The 20506-nt window shown below is 32.2% G+C and overlaps 5 protein-coding genes and 1 pseudogene across 6 annotated transcripts; all 6 read left to right on the top strand.

The window, feature by feature from the left end:
* Positions 1–489: 489 nt before the first annotated feature.
* LOC136780603 (uncharacterized) lies at positions 490–6906 on the top strand. The gene is made up of 11 exons (XM_066739084.1): positions 490–1187; positions 1262–1361; positions 1435–1545; positions 1631–1786; positions 1876–1925; positions 2367–2529; positions 2874–3694; positions 3839–3938; positions 4030–4140; positions 4213–4368; positions 6853–6906. Exons 1-11 carry the CDS (start codon positions 574–576, stop codon positions 6904–6906), a joined length of 2436 nt encoding a protein of 811 aa, XP_066595181.1. The 5' UTR covers positions 490–573.
* On the top strand, positions 5327–6790 carry LOC136775810 (uncharacterized). Its single transcript, XM_066730896.1, has 4 exons — positions 5327–6123; positions 6269–6368; positions 6455–6565; positions 6623–6790. Exons 1-4 carry the CDS (start codon positions 5327–5329, stop codon positions 6788–6790), a joined length of 1176 nt encoding a protein of 391 aa, XP_066586993.1.
* Positions 6907–7616: 710 nt separating the features above from the next.
* Positions 7617–9611, top strand: LOC136778350 (odorant receptor 13a-like). Of its 2 annotated transcripts, XM_066735131.1 has the most exons (5): positions 7617–8475; positions 8741–8840; positions 8929–9039; positions 9100–9261; positions 9328–9611. In XM_066735131.1, the coding sequence occupies exons 1-5, from the start codon at positions 7682–7684 to the stop codon at positions 9379–9381; spliced, it is 1221 nt and encodes a 406-aa protein (XP_066591228.1). In that variant the 5' UTR covers positions 7617–7681; the 3' UTR covers positions 9382–9611. The 2 variants fall into 2 exon arrangements, with proteins under 2 accessions (XP_066591228.1, XP_066591217.1); XM_066735120.1 differs by having other exon boundaries at positions 8929–9611.
* A 440-nt stretch (positions 9612–10051) lies between these two features.
* LOC136782248 (odorant receptor 4-like) lies at positions 10052–11906 on the top strand. Its single transcript, XM_066741552.1, has 6 exons — positions 10052–10461; positions 10536–10975; positions 11103–11202; positions 11269–11379; positions 11450–11605; positions 11736–11906. Exons 1-6 carry the CDS (start codon positions 10117–10119, stop codon positions 11784–11786), a joined length of 1203 nt encoding a protein of 400 aa, XP_066597649.1. The 5' UTR covers positions 10052–10116; the 3' UTR covers positions 11787–11906.
* A 322-nt stretch (positions 11907–12228) lies between these two features.
* On the top strand, positions 12229–17232 carry LOC136780609 (uncharacterized). The gene is made up of 11 exons (XM_066739097.1): positions 12229–12764; positions 13413–13892; positions 14086–14185; positions 14269–14379; positions 14434–14592; positions 14665–14711; positions 15658–16440; positions 16530–16629; positions 16695–16805; positions 16874–17029; positions 17093–17232. Exons 1-11 carry the CDS (start codon positions 12427–12429, stop codon positions 17144–17146), a joined length of 2439 nt encoding a protein of 812 aa, XP_066595194.1. The 5' UTR covers positions 12229–12426; the 3' UTR covers positions 17147–17232.
* A 685-nt stretch (positions 17233–17917) lies between these two features.
* Positions 17918–20230, top strand: LOC136780613 (odorant receptor 13a-like; annotated as a pseudogene).
* Positions 20231–20506: the final 276 nt, after the last annotated feature.

A 20506-nucleotide genomic window follows, 5' to 3' on the forward strand; every position in this document is an offset into this window, starting at 1 on the left:
AGTGTTTCTACTTTTTGCTATATTTCCCAGAAAACAGTTGCATGTAAATGTGCTATAAATTGATAGTTGTTTAACTTTTGGAATAACGCTTATATAACCTTTTATTTTTACAGTTTCTATACTGGATTAAGTAGAAACATCGTTTTTTTGAGTATTTTTAGTAGGAAGAAAAAATAATTCAAAATGAAGCTCACTCTCAGACTAATATTAATGTAACGATAAATTTATAATTTCTAAATGCAAACCTGCTGCACTACTTACTTTTTTCCTCACAAACTTTTTGCACGCAAGCGCACGAATAACAAATTCGTGCTTCAGGGTGCAATTTTTCTAAGTTTCTCATAACGGTCCCTCAACATTCGTGGTTAGACCATGGAAAGAAAAACGACGAAGGATCCAATTGGATTAGATTTGCATGGAGCTACGGATAATATGGAACGGATCATAGGTATTTGTCGAGGTGTTCTCAAAATGATCGGAGCTTGGCCCTCCTCGGGCACCACCTATTTCAGTCTGGATAAATTTTTCACCAGACTGACAAATATCGTTTTCTACTTATTATTCGCCTTTATCATGATACCGGGCTTATTACAATGTTTCGTAAGGGAGCAAAACCCTCGACGAAGAATGAAATTCATAGGACCACTCGTGAACTGTGCAAGTGCGGCTATAAAATATAGCATCTTGCTATTTCACGAGAGCAAGATCAAATATTGCATCGATCATATGGAGATGGATTGGAAAAAAGCGATATCCAATAAAGATCATGATGTTGTCGTAGCGAAGGCTAAAGTTGCAAGAAAATTGGTGATTTTTTCCATGGTCTTTATGTACGGTGGTGGAGTATCTTACAGGACTATCGTTCCTTTGTCAAAAGGAGTAATTGTTACACCCCAAAACACCACTGTACGAGCATTCTCGTGTCCAGCTTACTTCATATTCTTCGATGAACAGAAAACTCCATTTTACGAATTAGTTTTTACTGGTCAGTTTATCGCTGGTTTTGCAGTTTATTCCGTAACCTGTGGTGCTTGTGGTTTGGCTGCTCTGCTAGTTATGCATATCTGCGCGCAACTCAAGTTGTCCAGATTAAAAATGTGTAATTTGGCAGACAGAGAAAATTTGAAAAGTGATACTGTAAATAACAAAATAATTGATCTTGTGGAACATGATGTTAGGGTACGAAGGTATTATATACTATATCTATTTATTGAATAAATTAATAACTAATTTTTATTCTAATTGCTAATCTAATTAATAGATTTTTGAAAATTGTTGAAAGCTTGCTGCAATATATTTGTCTTATCGAGATTATAGCATGTATATTTCTTTTGTGTCTTTGCTTATACTGCATTGTTTTGGTAAGCTAATTATAATTAAAATATTATTCTTTAATTAATTTTGTCAATATTTTACTTATCTGTAATCACACAGGAATGGGAGAGCAGTGATGCTACAGCAATGTTGACAATGGGAGTGCTGATGACGTCATTTGGATTTTGCATATTTATTTTCTGTTACATCGGTCAACTTCTTAATGATCAGGTATGGTATAACTGCTTCCCAAATATTATGGATAGTACCACTAAAATCTTAGATAACTTTATCATTCGAAGATAAACTTTTTCAGGGTAATAAAGTGGGAGCAGCAGCATGTGCTATAGATTGGCATGAACTTCCAATGAAAAAACCAACAGATCTCTTATTAATTATTATGATATCCAATCAGCAAGTATCAATAACAGCTGGAAAATTAATTGAAATGTCTCTAAGTAGCTTTGGCAATGTGAGTGATAAATAGCTTTAATTAGTATTGGAAACATTCTATTTCTATTACATTCTATTTGAAATTGTGTAACAACTGATCGTTTCCAGATTATCAAAACATCTTTTGCATATTTCAATATTCTTAGAAGGATGATTTCGTAAATCTTCTATTAGTTGTCGTACTTGAAGAGCAGCTATGCAAATCTACTTATACAGGGTATTCGATTAATTAGTGCCAGCTTACAAAATTATATTAAATACAGAAAAAAGAGGATTCATAATTACAACTAAATTTAATTATGCACTTTTGATAAATTACATGGCTGTTCCTAATGACGTCCTCTCTTTTTTTTTTTTTGGAGTTAGAGCTATCGTGAATTAAACACAAATGTTGTACTACTAGTACAACATCTAACACTTTAATTACTGTTTTTACAGAAACTATATCTAATAAATAAACTGCATGTTATATTAATTCACTTTGAATTTTTACCAATAATGATTTATTTTTAACACTGCATTTTGATTCTAAAACTTTGTAATTACGCATGCAATAACAGTATAAAGAATAATACAGTATTTAATTGAGATTTATTCAGGATTGCAAAGTATATAACCACAATTTTTTTCTGCTTCTTTCACACAAGTGATCAGACAGCCAGATATGACGTTGATACAAACCATGCAGGATTTAAGAAAAAACGTTGGCAACCCTTTCAAAGGGTAAAGCTTAAAATTTTAAAAATTGATGCAGAAATTATGGTACTATTTTTTTAGTTTTTTACTCCTGTATATCAAAGAAAAATTGTACAGTAGGATTTACAAAGTGTTCATCACGCAAGGTTGCTGCCTATGAATAAAAAGGGGAAACAATATTCACCCTTTTTTTTCAAATAACAGTTTGGAAGTATAAACGTCAAGGAAAACTATATAGCATTTTGAATTTTATAAACCCTATGATATCGGAGAAAACTTACATAAATGGATGCAAAATTCAGGAGTAGTCCATTTCGATCACGCGAGGCTCATTTCCGGTTCGAGTTAAGCGACGTCGTGGGACGCAAGCGCCAGATGAACTCCGAGGAGCAACCCTCTGTAGCCAATAGTTACAATCAAACTCTCGACCATTCACAATGGATACCACGAAACTGTACAAAAGAAACTACAAGAACGATTATAACTTCAGTATTGAACTGAATCGTTGGGTTATGAAATCTATCGCAGTTTGGCCAAAATCTCCAGAATCATCGATTCTCCAAAGATTTCTCTGGCGTTTCGTTAATTTTGCTTGCTACTCCTTGATCATTTTTCTCATGATCCCTTGTGGGCTTTTCATGATCCTGGAGATCAATGACACTTATCACAAGATACAGCTGACTGGTCCCTTAAGTTTTTGCTTAATGGCGATAATAAAATATTACTCCCTGATCCTACGTGAAAACGAGATTCGAGATCTCTTGAAAAGGATCGAGATCGATTGGGAGAGTGTTAAATTTGACAATGATCGTAGATTGATGTTGAGGAGCGCTGAGTTTGGGAGAAGACTCATGGCTATCTGTGGTTTCTTTATGTATGGAGGTGCAGTTTTTTATTATCTAGCTATGCCCTTTGCGATTGGCAAAGTTACAGCGGACGATGGAAACTTCACTTACAGGCCTCTGGTTTATCCAGTGTCGAAAATCCTCGTGGATGCCCGTCAGAGTCCGATCAATGAGATATTTTTTATTTTGCAGTGTCTTTCGGGTTTTATTGCACATTCCATAACTGTGGCTTCTTGTAGTTTGGCAGCTGTTTTTGCAATGCACGTATGTGGCCAATTAGACGTACTTATGGCCTGGCTAAACCGTCTAGTTCAAAGCTACAATGAGTTTGAAAGCGTTGATGAGATATTCGCAGAAGTTATCAATCAACATGTGCGCACTCTAGGGTATGATATTTATTTCTAAACTTTAATGTTTATTACGAATATACATGTTACAATATATCTCCTCTGAAGGTAATATTTAATTTAGCATAGATATATTTAAAGAATTTTTCTACTTATTTTATTACTTTTTTAATAAAAATTTAGTTTCATTGCGCGTATGGAGTATATACTACGTGAAATTTCTTTAGTGGAAGTGGTCGGTTGTACATTGAATCTGTGCTTTTTGTGCTATTACTGCATGAAGGTATAGATTATCTACAATATATATAGAAAATTATAGCACAACTATAAAATGGAAAGTAATTAAAAGTGCAGTTATTATTTATAATTTGTAGGAGTATAGTGATAATCAAAATGTCGGCACAATTACATATGTGACTTTATTGATATCGTTAACATTTAATATTTTCATATTTTGTTATATTGGAGAATTGGTTGCCGGACAGGTTTGTGTATTGTTGTTATATTAATTGCCTAAGTGAGTTTTAATCTTTAACATGTATAAATAATTTTTGCAGTGTAAAAAAATTGGTGACATGGCTTATATGATTGATTGGTATCAATTGCCAAAAAAAAGTGGTTTAAATTTGATTTTAATGATCGCCATGTCAAATTCAAATACGAAACTTACCGCTGGTAATCTTATTAATTTATCTCTTGGTAGCTTTGGTGATGTATGTAGTAATTTTTTACTGGATAATTAATATTTTTATTAATAGATGAATAATACAGTAAATCCACAATAGGTAATTAAAACTTCTGTAGCATATTTGAATATGCTTCGAAAAATGACTTCCTAGATATGGTTGAATGGCCAAAGAGCACGTTCGATTTAAATATTTTTGTAATAACTCCTTGCAAACCACCGTACTGACATTGAAATTAGAACATTTACGTTTACAAATAATTGTAATACACTGAAATAAAAAATAAACAGAATTCTTATCATACACTTCATTGTAATAAATTAAAATAACATTTGTGCGTGTTTATATGTGTGCAATTTTTGCAAACACTGTCATTACACAGAGTCCATGCAAAAAGTAACCAGAGGTAAAGTTAACACTTAGATTTGATTGGACGAAAAGCATAAAAAAATGTAAAGATATAGAAATAGTTACTCTTAGTAGCGTAAGCAATAAATATACACTTGATATTTAAATTTTCATAAAGAAAAAATTGGCGATATACATAAAACCTTAGGATTGATGGAAAGCGTGAATTTGCGGATATTATTGAGAGTATTACTAAACTCCTAGCGCAATATCAATGTTAGAATTCATTTTGAAACTAGTAAGTGTACACAGGATCAGGGAACACGCGATTTTAAATGATTCAACGACTTTACGAATCATCATGACGTTTACGAGTGATTCATGACAATAGAATTTTTCCCCTTTCGAGGGAAGGAGTTGGAAAGTTTAAAGGTAGGGCATTATTTTTAATTTCATGATCCCTGCGAAGCGAGGGAAACCTGCACAACAGATTGGAAAGTTTGAAAATTGTCGATGATGGTTGTGAAAGTTAAATTTTTTATTCCAGCAAAATTAGACGCAAGCGCGCGACGCATAAAGAAGAACAATTGTTCGAGCATGACCAGTTGTTATGGTCGATCTCTCGTCAGCCCACGATATGGCTATCAAGAAGCTCGACTACGGTAGAAACTACAGTAGTAATTTCAACTTCAGCGTCAAGCTCAACCGTTGGGTTATGAAATTCATCGGAGTTTGGCCAAAGCCTCAGGAGGCATCGACTCTGCAAAGAATTATCGGGCATCTAAAACATTTTATTTGTTATAGTTTATTACTATTTTTCCTGATTAGTGGTGGGCTTGTTTTGTTCCTGGATGTTCATGACATTTATCATCAAATACGAATGTCCGGTCCCTTGTCATTTTTGGCTATGGCAATAGTAAAATACTATACTCTGGTACAACGTGAAAATGAGATTCGTTTGTGCATTGAAAGCATCGAGGATGATTGGAGAAGCTTGAAAATCGACGAGGATCACAGATTAATGATAAGCAATGTGAAATTTGGCAGGAAACTTATGGCGGTTTCTGGATTTTTCATGTATGGTGGCGCATTATTTTTTTACGTAATTACGCCTTTCGTGATTGGCAGAATTACCGCGGAAGATGGAAATTATACTTACTTGCCTTTGGCTTATCCAGTGTCCAGTCTTATAGTTGACACTCGATATGATCCAGCCAATACGATTGTTTTTACTGTGCAGGGCTTTACAGGTCTAATAGTACATTCTGTACCTGTAGCTTGTTGCAGTTTGACCGTAGTTTTCGTCATGCATATCTGTGGCCGCATAGACGTTGTCATATCATGGTTAGATCGCGTAGATCTAAATTGCAATAAACTTGAAAGGATCGATGAGATGTTTGGTGAGATAATTACGCATCACGCACGTACACTAAGGTATGATATACAATCATGTATCCTGTAAAAAATATAAATTTCAGTTTAAATAGATTTAAATCGTTATAACTTTTGTGCTTGTATATTATTCTTCACAATTACTTAATTATATTTATTGCAATAATGTACTGTTGTGAAATTTTAGTTTTATTGATCAAGCTGAATACATATTGCGCGAAATTTCATTTGTGGAAGTGGTTGGCTGCACACTTAATATGTGCTTCCTTTCGTATTACACTCTTAAGGTAAAAGAAATGTCCAAACAAATGTTATTTATAGCATACATCTTTTAAATATTATGTGAAATTATTATTTTGGTTTTTATATTTAGGAATACACAGGTAGACCAGATTTTACCATAACAACATATTTGGTAATATTGTCATCGATGGTAGCAAATATTTTTATATTGTGCTATATTGGGGAAATTTTAGTTGGACAGGTATGTTTTACTGTTTTTTATTTAAGTGATATAGTGATTATTAGCAATCATTTGTAGTGCACAAAAGTTGGTGAAATGTCTTATATGATTGACTGGTATAAATTACCAAAAAAAAGAGGTCTGAATATTATTTTAATGATGGCTATGTCTTCTAATTCAACGAAAAGTAGGCTTACAGCTGGTAATATTATGGATTTATCCCTTAGCAGATTTGGTGATGTATGACAAAATTTGTACTATTTACCCCTGTTTCGAACCTTGATATATAAAACTGTAATTTCTTTTAGATAATCAAAACTTCTGTAGCTTATTTAAATATGCTTAGACAATTGACTGCGTAAAGTATTTTAAATGGAAATTAGTATATGATGCCAATTAATGCTTGTTTAATTTTGTATCTTTCAACACATATTTAGACAACTGATTTGACACTTCAGTCCGTTTATAATATACAGCAATTTTAGTAATAAAGATTTCTCTATAGTAAATTTATTTGGAATATTATTATCAAGAAAAATTTATATCAGATAAAAATGGAAACACTTACTCAGAGACACAAAAGAGGTGCACAATCCGGTGGCAAAGCTGCAATTGTTTCTCAATCGGCTCGTACAAGCCACGCAATCAGTTCTCCACTAGAATTTACTCATCGAAATTCATTTTCCACTTAAAAAGTTTTACTTCAATAAAGGTAATTTTGCAGTTATCATGGTTTAAAGTGAACGAACAAGGTCTATTTAGCAAATTGGAGACAGTCGTTGAGAATTAATTTCCACAAAGACTATATACTACCCCCCGTGCATAATTTTCATCTTCATTTACATACGTATATGCCTAAAGAATCAGGAGAATACAAAGGATTAAAGAAAATAGATTTTTCCCCCTTTTCGAGGGAAAAAGTTGGAAAGTTTATGGTAGGAGATTATGTTTAATTTTATACTTTCTGCTAAGCGAGGGAATACTGCAAAACAGAACGAAAAGTTTGAAAATTGTCGATGATGGTTGTGAGTGTTAAATTTTTCATTCCAACAAAATTAGACGCAAGCGCGCGACGCATAAAAAGAACAATTGCTCGAACATGACCAGTAGTTACGTACAACCCCTTGTCATTCTACGATGCCTGCCGAGAAACTCTGTAATAAAAACTGCAATATTAATTTGAATTTCTGTATCAAGATAAGCCGTTGGGTAATGAAAGCAATCGGTGTTTGGCCAAAACCTCTAGAAGCATCGATTCACCAAATATTTCTTCGTTATTTGACACATTTAATTTGTTACGGTATACTAGTGTTCCTTTCGGTTCCCAGTTGGCTAGTTTTGTTCCTAGAAGTCAATAATATTTATAATCGAATTCGAATGACTGGTCCCTTGTTATTTTCGACTATGGCCATACTCAAGTATTATAATCTGATACAACGTGAAAATGAGATTCGTTCGTGCATTGAAGAGATTGAAGACGATTGGAAAAATATGAAATTCCAAGAAGATCTTAAATTAATGATAAGAAGTGATAAGTTTGGCAGGAAACTTACGACTGCTTCTGCATGTTTCACCTATGGTGGTGCAGTGTTTTATTGTTTATTAAGGCCTCTCGTCATTGGCAGAATTCCTTCGGATGATGGAAATCATACTTACTTGTCTTTGGGTTATCCAGTTTCAAGCCTTATCGCAGACACGCAGCAGGATCCAGCCAACACGATTATGTTTATTTTCCAGTTCATTGCAGGCTTAGCAACACACTCAATTGCCGTGGCTTCTAGCAGTTTAACCGTAGTCCTCGTGATGCACATTTCTGGTCGGATGGACGTGGTTACGTCATGGTTAGATCGCGTGGTTCAAAACTGTGATAAGGTTGAATGCATTGATGACATATTTAGTCAGATCATTACGCATCATGCACGCACACTGAGGTATGATATTAATATTCATATCTATAAATGAAATTTTAGTTTGCATTTTTAAATCATTACAAGACTTTTTTTTTATTTTAATTTTATGAAACTTGGTTCACTCATGACGTGTTTATTCACTTTCTTAATTAACTGAAAAATGCAGTAATATCTCGATGGGAATTAAAAAGAAAAACAGACGAGACATGACCATCTATTTCCTAAAGATTGGTGTTCTAATTTTTCAACTCATTATTTCTATTGAAACACTGATATAAAATTGTAGGTTCATTGCTCAAACTGAATACATACTGAACCACATTTCATTTGTCGAAGTGATTGGCTGTACATTAAATATGTGCTTACTTAGCTATTACACTCTTCAGGTAATAAAAAATTGCAAACTGTTATTAGTTATAGTATAAGTGTGTTATACATATTATATAAAACTATTTTTTGGTTTATATGTTTAAGGAGTATACAGGCAGACCTGATTTTACTATAACGACTTATTTGACAGTACTCACATATATGATAGCAAATATTTTTGTGTTATGCTATATAGGGGAAATATTAGTTGGACAAGTATGTTTTAGTATTATTCTAAATGTATATAATTATGTGATTGTTTATGTTCAATTGCAGTGCAAAAAGGTTGGCGATATGTCTTATATGATTGATTGGTATCGATTGCCCAAAAAAAGAGCTCTGAATATTATTTTATTAATGACTATATCTTCTAATTCAAGAAAAAGTAAACTTACAGCTGGTAATATCATGGATCTATCCCTTAGCAGATTTGGTGATGTATGACAAAATGTTACTATTTACTTCTATATTGAACCAAAACATAAAAACTGCAATTTCTTTCAGATTGTTAAAACTTCTGTGGCTTATTTAAATATGCTTAGACAATTAACTACATAGAGAAGTTTTAATTTAAATTATTGTAGAAAGCAAATTATTGCTTAATTAACATTTTAAATTTCAACCCACACGTAGATACTCGATTTCACACTTCAACATTTTAACAATACACAGGTATCGATAGTGAGTAAATTGTTTGTTTGGTCATAGCAACACTATTTTGAATAAAAATTTTTGTATCAGATGAAAATATAAACACTTAGGGAGACAATGGAAGTACACGATCTACTGACAAAGCCACAGCTGTTTCGCGATCAACTCGTGCATGTCACGCAATCGGAGCCCCCACTAGAACTTACCCCTTTAATCGTACTTTCCATGATTGCCGCAGACGCAAGCGCAGTTTTGTGCGTTTGTAGTTTTTTCTTTCTTCATTTAATATCTATGTTATAACAATTTTTATTTTTCACTAAACATGAAGAAAGTGGCATCTAGGAAATATCTGAAAAATCTTTTAAAATAAATCTTTCCATGTAATACATTAAATAACCTCAGCGAGTTTAATTTATCTCGCGATCAACTCATCCATGTCACGCGATCGGAACCCCTACTAGAACTTATCCCTTTAAACTAACTTTTAATAATTACCCCATACGCAAGCGCAGTTTTATGTCTGTATAGTTTTCTCCTTTTTCACTTTTAATCTTTGTTAGTGGACGTTTGAGCTCGCTATAAGGGAGCCGAATGGGGTGCTTTAGTAATAACTGAAAAATTCTGTTATAACAATTTTTAAACATGAAGTGGTTTAAAGCAGACAACAATGATGATTTAAATTATGCTGTAGGAATCAGTCGTGGCATAATGAGATTAATTGGTGTATGGCCTTTGTCGAATCGTACTTCCTTGGTCTACACCTGTTGTAAAATTTTGCAAAATTTCATTTGCACCTTCCTATTTGCTTTTATCTTTATACCTGGAATAATCCACATGTGCTTTCGGGAAAAGAATGCTAAACGTCGCATGAAAATGCTCGGTCCACTTTGTTATGCAATTATGTCCCTCATGAAGTACTGTTTTTTCTTAGCACGTGATAAACAAATTAGAGAATGCATCTGGCACATGAAAATAGACTGGAAAGAGGTGAGAAACGATTGGTATTTGAGTTGATAAATAATTTGTATGAAAGCGCAACAAAAAATAATAATTTTAAAAAGGTCGGCTCACCTGCAGATCGGCGAACGATGCTGAGCAAAGCGAAGCTGGGAAGGCGCATAGCTATTTTTTTCAACGTTTTTATGTACACAAGTGGACTTTTCTTCCGGTTAATTGTGCCACTTTCAAAAGGACCAGTCGTCACATTACAAAACGTCACCATAAGGCCTCTTTCGTGTCCGAGTTATTTTATTATTTTCAATGAACAATCCACCCCTGCGTACGAACTTGTTTTCACCTTGCAATTTTTTGCTGGATTAGCTATTTACTCAGTTTCCAGCAGTCTTTGCGGTTTGGTAGCTCTCCTTGTCATGCATGCGTGCGGTCAGCTGAAACTGCTTATTAACCGAATGGAAGAACTTGTTGAAGTTTATGACAGAAGGGGTGATATCGTGGATAAAAAAATGGCAGCTATTGTGGAACACCATATAAGAGTCAAAGGGTAATAATCCTTTAAGTTGTGTATAATTCTAAATATCGTAAAATATATAATAAAGGTATTCTAATTTGAATATTCTAATTGCTAAAAAATTAAAGTGTTAAACAAGTTTGTATTCTTATGATTCAAGTTTCTTAAAAAGATCAGAGGGAGTTTTTCAAAATATGTGCTTGGTGGAAATTTTTGAGTGTAGCTTGTTCATATGCATATTAACATATGACGTTTTATTGGTAAGCAATTTAAATTTGTTTTTAGAGATTTATATGATTTTTATAAAAAGAGTGTTCACCTTTTAGGAATGGGAAAATAGCAACCCTATGGCAATGTTCACTTATTGTTTGTTGCTTGTTACTTTTATATATTGCATTTTTATTTTATGTTTTATTGGAGAAATTCTTTCAAAGCAGGTAATTTCAGCATTGAGATAGACAATTTTTTATAACTTTTGGCATTATATAATTTTTATACGCTTTTTAGAACGACGAAGTAGCTGCAGCATCGTGCTCGATTGATTGGTATCGTCTACCTACAAAAAATGCCAAATATTTAATTCTTATCATAGCAATTTCCAATACTCCGATGAAAATTACTGCTGGAAAAATAGTAGATATGTCGCTGAGCAGTTTCGGTGACGTAAGTACTACCCTAAATCTGAACTATTTTATATCTTACCGTTTATCGAGAAACTTGAGTGTCATCAAATTATTACGTAATACTGATTATGCGATCAGTAGCGTGAATTTAATTTTATAATTAATTTCAGATTCTCAAAACATCAGTTGCCTATTTTAATATATTACGACAAACGCTATAAGTAGGAAATGCAAAATCTTGCTATTAAAATCTGTTTACATTAAAGAAAAATGTTTCTATATATACCTTTTAAAAATATCAATTTGTTGATATTACGATTTTAATTGTCACAATTATTGCAACTCAGAGCAATTTCAAAAAGTTGCATATAAATCACGATATTCACATTTTGAGAGCTTTCAGACCAATAGCTTTCAAACATAAATGTTCATTTCTACTGAAATAAAAAGTGGAAAAAGCTCATAGCCCAATCAGTAATTCCACTGTCTCGATTGTTTGTATTTCTCTCGACCAATCACGATTTGAAAAACTTTATAGAAACAAAGCAGCAATTACTGTATTACCCCATCGAAAAGCTAAGCCTTTGCGTAGTCTATGCTTCAAGTTCAGTCATCGAATATTCATTGGTTTCGGTCACGAAGAGTGATCATCGAGGTTTTTTTTTTGTTTAATTTACCTCGAGAGACAGAAAAGATGTATACGCATGCGCAACAAAAAATGACTCTAACTGAAGAGATAGGGCCGATGGCCGATGAGCCTTTTGTCTTAGTGTAAAAGGCTCATTCGTGTTACAAAGGTGATATTTTCCTTATAAGATAAAAATTATATAAAGTATATAAAAGGGCAGATTTAGTAGTAAAATGAAAGATTCGAAGGTTTCGCGAGAGTTATTATGGTTCAATGAAAAATTTAAGGCTGACAGCAATTACAGCATTCAGTGGAACCGTCGTTTTTTAAAGATAATTGGTGGTTGGCCTACGATGATTGAATCTTCGCTCAGCGAAAGAGTATTTTCATGGATTTTGGTGGTAAGCTGTATTGCTTTGGTTGGTAGCGTTATGTTGGCGTCCGCGCTCAACACATTTCTGGAGGAAAAGGATCCAGATCTAAAACTGAAATCTATCGGACCTCTGAGCTTCTGGGTTATGGCTGCCATGAAGTACAGTCTTCTACTTTCTCATGGAAACGATATTCGTCGGTGTGTCTGCAACAATTATTAATCGTTCGTACTTGTGCAATAATTTCATTCTTCTGAAAGCAAAGCTATACTTTTGTCAATCTTTTTTAGAAAAACACATTATTTTAAGCATATAACTTTGCCAGAAATATTAATTTCTCGACATATAATAATTAGTATCTGGATTATTAGGCAAAACATAGAACTTTATTTTAATTTCTTGCTTGTGAAATAAACTATAAATTTGTAATTATATTAATTTTTGTAATTTAGGTGCATCATATATAGTTTATAAAAATTTGATAATTTGATTTAATTAATCAAGGCCATTTTGAAAAATAAATATTTAAAAAGCTTTCGTTAAGAAAAAAATTCGTTGATTCAAATAAATTTTCATTTGAATATAGTCGTAAATAAATTTTACATATTTTTAATAAATGATTGATTCATTTAAATAGAAATAACTAAGTCACAAATTGATTGTAATTCATTTAATTACATATTCCATTTTAGTATTAAGTAAATATTTATTTTATAACTATTCAAATAAATAGTTATTTAAATGAAATGGCTATTTTTGCATAAAGATCCAGAACGTCGTAATAATATTTTACAATGTGCAATAACATTTGACAGCTTCTATTAAAATTAAAGTATGCTATACTTCAGGTGTATCGAACACATACAAGATGACTGGCGTAGCGTGCCATCAAACAATGATAGGGATGAAATGTTGAAGAACGCTAAGTTTGGCCGCTTTGTATTTGGATTCTGTGCGATTTTCGTCAACAGTGGCGTTTTCTCTTATAGCATTATTATACCTTTAAATTCTGAAATAGTTTTAATAAATAACCAGAGCGTTGTAGTGAAGCCTCTGCCATACACAGTTTATAGCAAAATAGTGGATGCCAGATTTAGGCCAGCATACGATATTGTCTTCGTAATTCAAATTTTATCCAGTTTCGTCGTTAATTGCATAACGTGCAGTGCCTGCGGCTTGGCTGCAATTTTCGTCATGCACACTTGTGGTCAGCTCAAGATTCTTGAAACCCGGCTCAGAACTCTGGCCGATGAATGGATGGAGAAAGGAAAAAACACTGTTCAAAACAAACTTGCTACAATTGTCATCCAGCATTTACGAATTTTGCAGTAAGCATTCATTTACTTTTATTCATTATTATGATATTATTGTTGTAAGTAGCATGAAATTGTCAATAATCCCTCCAGCTTTGGTAAATTAGTTGTTCTCTTTCCTGAAATATTAATTAATTTTAATTATTTTTGCTAGACCAGTTGCAATAAACTTAATTAAATTATTAATTAATTTCGAATATTTTTGTAGTTTTATATCAAATATTGAATTAGTTATGAATGAAATATGCTTAGTGGAAGTAGTGGGATGTACTTTAAATATGTGCTTTGTTGGATATTATGTCATAAAGGTACAATCATAATTGAATGTATAAATATAATGGAAATATTAATATCTTTTGATTGTCTTACTTATTAATAAATATTATTATAGGAATGGGAACATAATGAGGCTAAAAACATCATAGTATACGTTATCGTATTTGTATCATTTATATTCAATATCTTCATATTTTGTTATATTGGTGATATTCTTTCGGAGCAAGTAAGATGAATAAATTAAAACATAATTTGAACAATATTAATTCTAAAGTTTTAGTGCTCACGGATTGGTCAAGTTACGTATACTATGACAGAATGGTATTATTTGCCCGATAAAACGGCTTTAGATTTAATTATGATATCTACAATGTCTAATGCAGTAATCAAATTAACCGCCGGAAAGTTAATCAAACTCTCTTTACGAACATTTGGAGATGTGAGTAATGTATCATAGAATTGTGTTGACGTTTAATAGAAATTTTAAAATTTGCGCTAAAATTATTTGTAGGTAATTAAAACCTCAATGGCTTATTTGAACGTACTTCGAAAAGTTATGTAATTATTACTTATTTAGAAGTTGTACAGCACCCTTAATGCTGTAGAAGAAAAATAAAAAAAATGAATTTTGATGCTGAACATTTAAAAAATTTTTTAAAATTATAGTAACTAGTATCAAATTCGTTGCGTTATGAAATAGTATGTAATTTTATTGTATTCAATGATTAAATCCGCACTAAAAATAAAACTTGAAAATGAGTGAGAATTGATATCTTTGGTATTAACGAAATGCTCACGGCTCACTGATCACAGTAGCCGAGGAAAGAGTTAACCCTTTTTTACTGTTAGTTCTCTGCTTGAAAGGGGCATTGTAAGTCACAGTGAGAAATAATTAAGCTCCAGTAGCAAAGGGTTGATATCTGTTTTACAGCAAGTTTCTTCCAGTTTATAATTCCTGGCTCTACATTGTTTTAAAACTTTTAAATTACAGTCTATATTGTCCCTTCTATTCTCCGAAAAGACAATTTTCAATTAAAACGTAGTCGTATGTTTTGTTATTAATTATTGCAATTATTTCAAGACATCCAATAGAAGTTCGAAAACTGAAAGAGTACAATTAAAACTATTATACCTATTACACGATACACAAAAGTAACAACCGATTCGTAGAACAAAAGACAACAATCCTCTTCAAAACTCTGCTTCAATTTTGTAAATTTGCTAAATTTAAAAGTAATGCACTGAACAAAACTTGACTGAATCGCACTTGAATTATGAAATGAGTAAATCGTACAAACTTCCTGACTTTATCGACTAGCATTTACCAACAGCGAAAGGCTCAATTATTCTCGAAGCTATCATAGACAGTTGGAAAATATGGTCAGAAAGACGCGCAAGCGCATAAAAAAATCTTTTCTCCCGACTTTTTTTCGAGGCTGTAACAGTCCAGAAGGACAGCGATCAGAGTGAGATTGTCCGACGACTAAAAAAATTTACCAAATAGAATGGAGTCTCCGGGGACAGTTCAGTCAAAATTAGACATTAATTATAGCATCCAGCTGAATCGTTGGCTTCTGAAACCTATCGGAATCTGGCCAACCTCTCGTGTTACTTCCATGTTTGAACAAATTATTCTAAACATGCTGTCAGTCATTTGTATTAGTCTGATAACCGGAATTTGGGGATCTTGCTTACTGAATACCCTCCTGGAAGAAAAAGACATTGGCATGAAATTAAAGACAGCTGGTCCTTTGAGTGTATGGCTGATGTCACTATTGAAATATTCAATGTTATTCCTACACAGAAAGGATATTAGTGACTGCATAGATCACATGAAATTCGATTGGAGATTAATTCGAGGTAAAGAGGAGAGGAAGATTATGCTAAAAAATGCCAGTAATGGAAGGAGTATTGCTGCTTTTTTTGCCATTTGTATGCACACTGGGATATTTTCTTACCTGGTCATAGTGCCTATTTCGGCGAGACTTGCAGCATCGAGTATTAACGTCACCATTAGAATTCTTCCTTATCCATTTTATAATAAAATTTTGGATACCCACTTTAGTCCAGCTTACGAAATTGTTTACTTCATCCAAGCTTTATCAGCTTTTGTCGTAACGTCCGTTACTGTGGGTGCGTGCAGCCTGGCTACGGTCTTCGTCATGCATGCATCCGGGCAGTTAAAAGTTCTCATGTTATGGTTGGAGAATTTTATTGACTCCACTCAACAGTCAAGTAATGGCTACAATATTTCCACATTCGTCGAGCATCATTTGAGAATCTTGAAGTAAGACATTTTTTGTAAGAATATTTGCTTTTAATAGAATTATAAATGTAGTTATGATATTAAATTCGTTGAATATTTTTTTATTTTAGTTTTGTAGCAAAAATTGAAGATATCATGTACCAGATATGTTTTGTAGATATTGTAGGATGTACGCTCAATATTTGTTTAATTGGGTACTATTTGATTACGGTACGAATAGGTATTTTTTTATTACGATTATTTCTGAATGTAAATTAAAATGCATTTGCTTGTAGGAATGGGAAAACAATGATTCGAGAAAATTTGTCGCTTATTTTATAATATTGGTTTCGCTCAGTTTTAATATTTTTATGATATGTTACGTTGGTGAAATTTTATCACAAGAGGTAACGAGATGGTCTTTCTAGTTTTATTTCATTATTCAAATTATAATTGCATTAATTGAAAAAATTAGTGTTTTCAAGTTGGTGAATCGGCATACATGAGTGAATGGTACAGTTTAACTAGAAAATCTGCAGTCGATTTGATACCTTTGATTTTGGTGTCATCTTCGGATGTTAAATTAACTGCAGGAAAATTGTTCAAGTTGTCTTTATCAACTTTTGGAGATGTGAGTTTATTTTTAAATGCACTTTTCAACACCATAAGCACTAATAATAACATATTTTAATAGGTGATAAAAAGCTCGATAGCTTATCTCAATATGCTGAGAAGAATGACTGGATAAATTAATTATTTTTCATATAATTTAACAAGAGAATATAGTTATTTATTAAGGATGTAGAAAAGGATTATTTTATATATACGATATATATACAAACAAAAATAATTTAGAGATAATATTTGCATTTGTTGTTGACATTTATATTACCTTAGTTAAATTATTTACTGCAGCGTATCCATGAAAAGAGGCTTAAATAACATACCCTGTACCGAGGTAGCACAAAGCTCTTATTGAATATAATTGATCCAAGATAAATTCTTGCAATTTTAGTTATTTTTCATCATAAAGTTGTAACGATTCATCTGCAAGGATCAACACTGCTTCCCTCACGCAATCCATCAGCAATCATTGATAGTTCCAGAAATACGACCACAGTTTTATTTTCAAATAAATTTTAAATATTTAAAAATATTGCACTATTTTGCAATTCCATTAATAGACTTTAATTGCACCAAAAATAATGAGAGTATAAAGAAAGTTTAAATAATCATTATTTAGGAAAGTAATGTAATAATTAATTATGATCAAAACAATAAGATTCGATATTATAAAAGACAGCTTCCACTTATTGTCATAGCACATACAGTGAAAGTACGAAAATTACAGTTTACTCAAGGGCAACGTGTGGCAAACTACTGGATACAAAGTATAAAACCCCTTTGTAAAACTAGGGATAATGTGCATGCGTAAAAAAAAGTTTTTCTTTTTCCAGGTAAATCAGAGAATTACTTGAATATGCAAGAACAGAGACGGATTAACTCTCGAGTAGCAAACATGTATGAGGAACGTAAAGTTAAGGTCAATTCGTTTTATAAAAGCGATTTTAATTACAGTATTCAAGTGAATCGTTGGCTTTTCAAACTTGTCGGAGCTTGGCCACGTTCATTCATCAATATACAAAATTTTAAAATATTGCAAAATGCTCTAGTGGGTCTCTGCTATATCTGCTTCATTTATATAGCAGTACCAAATGCATTGCACGTTGTTTTGGAAGAGGATGATGTAGAAATGCAAATTCGATCTTTCCTTCCTGTATTGGCATGGACCATGACGTTTGTAAAATATTGTTTCTTGCTGATTCACAGCAACGATATACACCGTTTTTTGAAAGAGATGAAGTATGATTGGCTACGAGTGGATAATTCTATGAATCGCAATATTATGTTGAGCTATGCGATAATTGCAAGATACGTCGCTGCCTTGAATGCGATTTGGATTTACTTAGGAAGTGTTTCTTATCTTGTTATCGGGTCTACTGCACTTACATTTGTTCAAGGGAATGATACGGTTTTAGCAAAGTGATTACCCTTTTCATTTTATAATAAATTAATAGACGCTACAATCAGTCCATCTTATGACTTTTTGTTAGTTACTCAAATATTCGCTGATCTTTTTCTCATTGCTATTATAGCTAATACCAACAGTTTGGCTCTCGTTTTCGTCTTGCATGTAAGTGGCCAAATAATGACATTAAAAGGTTTATTGGTACATTTAATTCAGGAAAACAAGGTAACAGAAGAAGCAAGAAAAGAATGGGAGGGAAATAGAAATATAGTGAAGTCCCAGATAGGTATTATTGTAAGGCAACACGTACGGGTAATAAAGTATGTATGCTTTTGTAATATGTTTTAAAATTAAAATATTTGCATTGCTTACATTATAATTTGTTTATTTTTAAGATTTATACAGAGTATAGAGAAAATTATGAACCAAATATGTCTCGCCGAATTGTTAGGATCTAGCTTTATCTAATGCATTTTAGGATTTCAGATTATAAAGGTATATAATTACGAATAAAATTGTAACTTGTAAACTTTATTTTAAAAAAGTTACACAAGCTGTTTATGATAGTAAGTTTGAATCAGCAACATTTAAATGCATATTTTACTGTTTTTAGGAATGGGAGCAGAAAAACTTTAAAATTCTGTTAACAGATTTGGTTGTTTGTGATTGCAACGTTTAATATTTTTGTAATATGCTTTACAGGAGAAATTTTAATACAGAAGGTAATACTATATGAAATTTATTCAAAATTATACAATTAGAAAAAAAAATGTTTCTTAAACTTTTAAAGTTTGGTGCCACTTTTCACATTCATCATATATGAATGTAACATTAATATGAAGCATTAAGTAATTGATTTGTCTTCTTTTATAAATTGAAGATTTTCAGTTTAATTTGTTATGATTAAATCAAAAATGATTTCTTCTGTATAATGAAATTTTTACATTCTGGTCCTATTAAATGAAAGTAATCATTCATTAAGTGAACGCTTTAAAGCTTGTTCGCGTGAGTGGTAAACCAACCCTGCTCAGCAAATTAAAGTTTCAAAACTTTATCCCTCGATAAAGTTCACCGTAATTTTTTTGAATAGAAAATTAAAATCCACCTTGTGGTGGTAGTAATGGTGTAACTGACTAATGTTCAAAGTTATTAACGTTACAAAGTTATATATGGTCTTCATATACAGCTTGACAGAGCGAATGTCAACTTTTAATCATTTCCTATGAAAGAAGAAAACAACTTCCACGGAAGATTCCAGACTGTCCTTTATAAAAGAGATATGAATTAACGGGTTGAAAGGAATAAACATTTTTCTATCTCATCTATAGGATATAACGGTTGGGATGTTTGTCAAAGAAACTAATTGAATTAATAATTTCCTAATAATAATGTGTAGTATATCAAATAATAAGTTAACTAAGTGAATGCTGCCAAAAAATTAACGTTTATAACAGATTTTATAAATTCTTATTACATCGGTTAATGGAATGTAAATTATTACACCAATTAACACATTTGACGTATGCTTCGTTCAGTGCAAGGAGATTGGTGAAACAGCATATACCATTGAATGGTATCTTGTTCCAGGAAAGAGTAGTCTTGATTTAATGTTGGTAATTATAATGTCAAATTACTATATCACAATTACTGCTGGAAAATTCGTCAAATTATCTTTACCCAGTTTCAGTTACGTAAGCGTTTTTAAATTCAACATAATATGTTTTCTCCATCATATCATACTTTTAGGTAGTTCAGTCTGCATTAGTGTACTTAAACATACTCCTCACTTTAACTGCTTATTAAAGAAAGCAATTTTCAAAGCAATTTATATTCACAAAATATAATAGCATTATATGTTGAATAAAAATATAATTACTGTATTGTAAACTACATCTGTATGTTGAATATTTCAAATTGCTTTGGTGTACCTGCAAAACACCTGCTTATTTTAAGAGGCTGTACAAAACTTACTATATATACTCTTGGTGGAAGATAATCTATAGCTATGCAAATCACACTTTTTTTTTTAATTCCGTTGATTATGATATTCATAGAATATTACGACTTATAAGTTAACAG

This window comes from Prorops nasuta, unplaced genomic scaffold, assembly GCF_024137725.1.
Source record: "Prorops nasuta isolate Cenicafe-Biocafe unplaced genomic scaffold, Cenicafe_Pnas_1.2 PNAS00002, whole genome shotgun sequence".
NCBI lineage: Eukaryota > Metazoa > Arthropoda > Insecta > Hymenoptera > Bethylidae > Prorops > Prorops nasuta.